Source organism: Babylonia areolata, chromosome 16, assembly GCF_041734735.1.
Source record: "Babylonia areolata isolate BAREFJ2019XMU chromosome 16, ASM4173473v1, whole genome shotgun sequence".
NCBI classification, from domain to species: domain Eukaryota; kingdom Metazoa; phylum Mollusca; class Gastropoda; order Neogastropoda; family Buccinidae; genus Babylonia; species Babylonia areolata.
The window spans coordinates 18,873,337-18,875,836 of NC_134891.1; the positions used below are offsets into that span (position 1 = coordinate 18,873,337).

A 2,500-nucleotide genomic window follows, 5' to 3' on the forward strand; every position below is an offset into this window, starting at 1 on the left:
ACACCCCCGAAAACGGAGTATGGCTGCCTACATGGCGGGGTAAAAACGGTCATACACGTAAAAGCCCACTCGTGTGCATACGAGTGAACGCAGAAGAAGAAGAAGAAGCCTTTTGGCGGTGTATTGCTGAACATCGTTTTCCACTTGAATCGAGAATACTGTTACGTATACTTCAGTACATGCGTGTGTGTGTCTGACCAGGTGAACAGACCCTTAGCCATGAAGAAGGAGGGAATACAGACGCGCAAAAGAAAGCCCAAAAGCGCGAAAGCGAAGCCATCGTCCAAAGCAGCGGATGATAATGGTAAGAAGTGGAGGACTTGTGATTCTTGTGTCTGAAATCTTTGGAACTTGTGTGTGTGTGTGTGTGTGTGTGTGTGTGTGTGTGTGTGTGTGTGTGTGTGTGTTCAAGCGTGCCAACGTAAGTATGCCTGTGTTTGTTTGTATGTGTGTGTACATATGCGTGTGTGTGTGTACGTACGTGAGTGTGTGTGTGTGTACGTACGTGAGTGTGTGTGTGCGTGCGTACGTGAGAGTGTGCGCGCGTACGTTAGACTCTGTGCAATGCCTGTCCATGCGCGCAAGCGTGCGTATTACATTCTACTAGTAACGTGTGCTGCTTGATGATGACAATCTAACACGTGTTTGCCTTCTTTCTCTCCTTTCATTCAATCAGATGCAAAGAACAACAACAACAACAACAACAACAATAACAACAACTCCAACGCCAACGGCAACACGAGCACCCCTAGCCTCCACCAGTCCCACCACCATCACCATCACCACCAACACCAACAGCAACATCATCTCCAGTCCCCACCCAAGCACTCCCCCACCACCACCAGCGACCCCTCCACCACCCCCACCACCCCCAACATCACCACCAACCCCATCATCAAGATGGAGCCCAGCGTCGCCGCCCCACCGGCCTCCGCCGACAACGCCCACCACCTCCACCACCCCCACCACCACGGTTACCCCCACCACCACCACCACCTCCCAGGGGACTCCTCCTCGTCCTCCGCCTCCGCCCCGCTGGGCGGGGCCTCCTCGCCTGGAGGCATGCCGGTGTACGGGGGCTTGGCTAGCAGCAGTAGCAACAACAGCAGCAGCAGCAACAACAACAGTGGCTACCTGAGCGTGGTTCCCAAGATGGAGCCCGGGGTGGGCCCGGAGAGCGGAGGCAGCGGCCTGGCCGGCCTGGGACACAGCGTCTCCAACATGACCATGACCTCCAGCATGACCTTGCCCCCCAGCATGACCTTGCCGCACATCACCTCACCGCTCATGACCCACCACCAGCCTCACCCTCACCTTCACCCTCACCACCAGCAGCAACACCAACAACAACACCACCACCACCACCAGCAGCAGCATCTGGGCGTGTCGCCCAACAACTACATGCTGCCCCCCTCCCCGCCCAAGGCCGTCCCTGTGGCGATGGAGGACGCTTACAACGCGGCGCGTCACCACTTGCTGACGCCCGCCGCGCACAGCGAGACGTCCGCTCATGCCGCTGCCGCTGCCGCCGCCGCTGCCGCCCAACAACAGCAGGGAGGCGACGGGACCACCACGTCGTCGATGCTTTCGTCGTCGTCGTCGTCTACCGAGGCTTCTCAGAGCCTTCACACGGTGTCGGTAGGAGCGAGTTAAACGTGCTTTTTTTTTTTTTTTTTTTTTTTTTTTTTTTTTGGTAACGTGTGTGCTGTCATCAGCGTCAGTGAAGACCGGAAGATGAGTAGGAGGAGTTTGTATTATACTCCATGTTTGGTGTTGCATATACTTACCATGTCAAACTGATGCAAACTAGGCCTATTGGTTTGCTCTGCTTGGCCAAATTTCGCGCGGCTAACAGTGAAAAGACGGGCCCGCCCTCTCTCAGCCAATCAAACGCCTCTAAAAGCTATAAGCGCTGAATCATTGTTTTTTTGTGGGTTTTTTTTTTTTTTTGTTTTTTTTTTTTTGGTTTGTTTTTGTTTTTGTTTTTTTTCTAAAAGAACAACAACAACAAAAAACCCTTTCGTCGACAGGAACTTTTGGTGTTTTTTAAGAAGAAAAGTTTTTTTGTTTGTTTTTTGTTGTTGTTTTTTTTCTTAATAAATGAAAATTATAATTGTTCAAAAAGACAGAGCTGAGAGAACAAAGGAGGTGTTGTTTTTTTCCCCCTCAAAGCCTTTGTCGGTAGAAGGGAGGTGGGGTTTTGGGGTGTTTTTTGTTTGTTTGTTTTTTCTTCTTCTTTTCTTTTTTTCCCTTTTTTCCTTTTTTTATTTTTTTTTTTTTTAAGATAAACATGAAATTTATGATTTGTGAAAGGACACAGCTGAGATCGATCTGGCTTGCTGACTACTGTTTGACAGCTCGATGTATGCATATGCATGCATCACATGCGTCCGATATTGGAAATCGAAGATGGTGACGATGACGTAGGTGCGGAAGTACGTGAGTGAGTGAGTGAAGATGGAGTGAGAGATGATGATAAAGGCGAACGATGACGATGATG

General features: G+C 50.4%; 1 protein-coding gene across 1 annotated transcript in view; it reads left to right on the plus strand.

Moving 5' to 3' along the window:
- Positions 1-1,653, plus strand: part of LOC143290994 (uncharacterized) — a 68,513-nt gene extending 66,860 nt beyond the window's left edge. The window contains exons 6-7 of the mRNA XM_076600581.1: positions 202-262; positions 677-1,653. Of these exons, the coding sequence (XP_076456696.1) occupies positions 202-262; positions 677-1,653 (1,038 nt within the window). The remainder of the gene's footprint in view (positions 1-201; positions 263-676) is intronic.
- Positions 1,654-2,500: the final 847 nt, after the last annotated feature.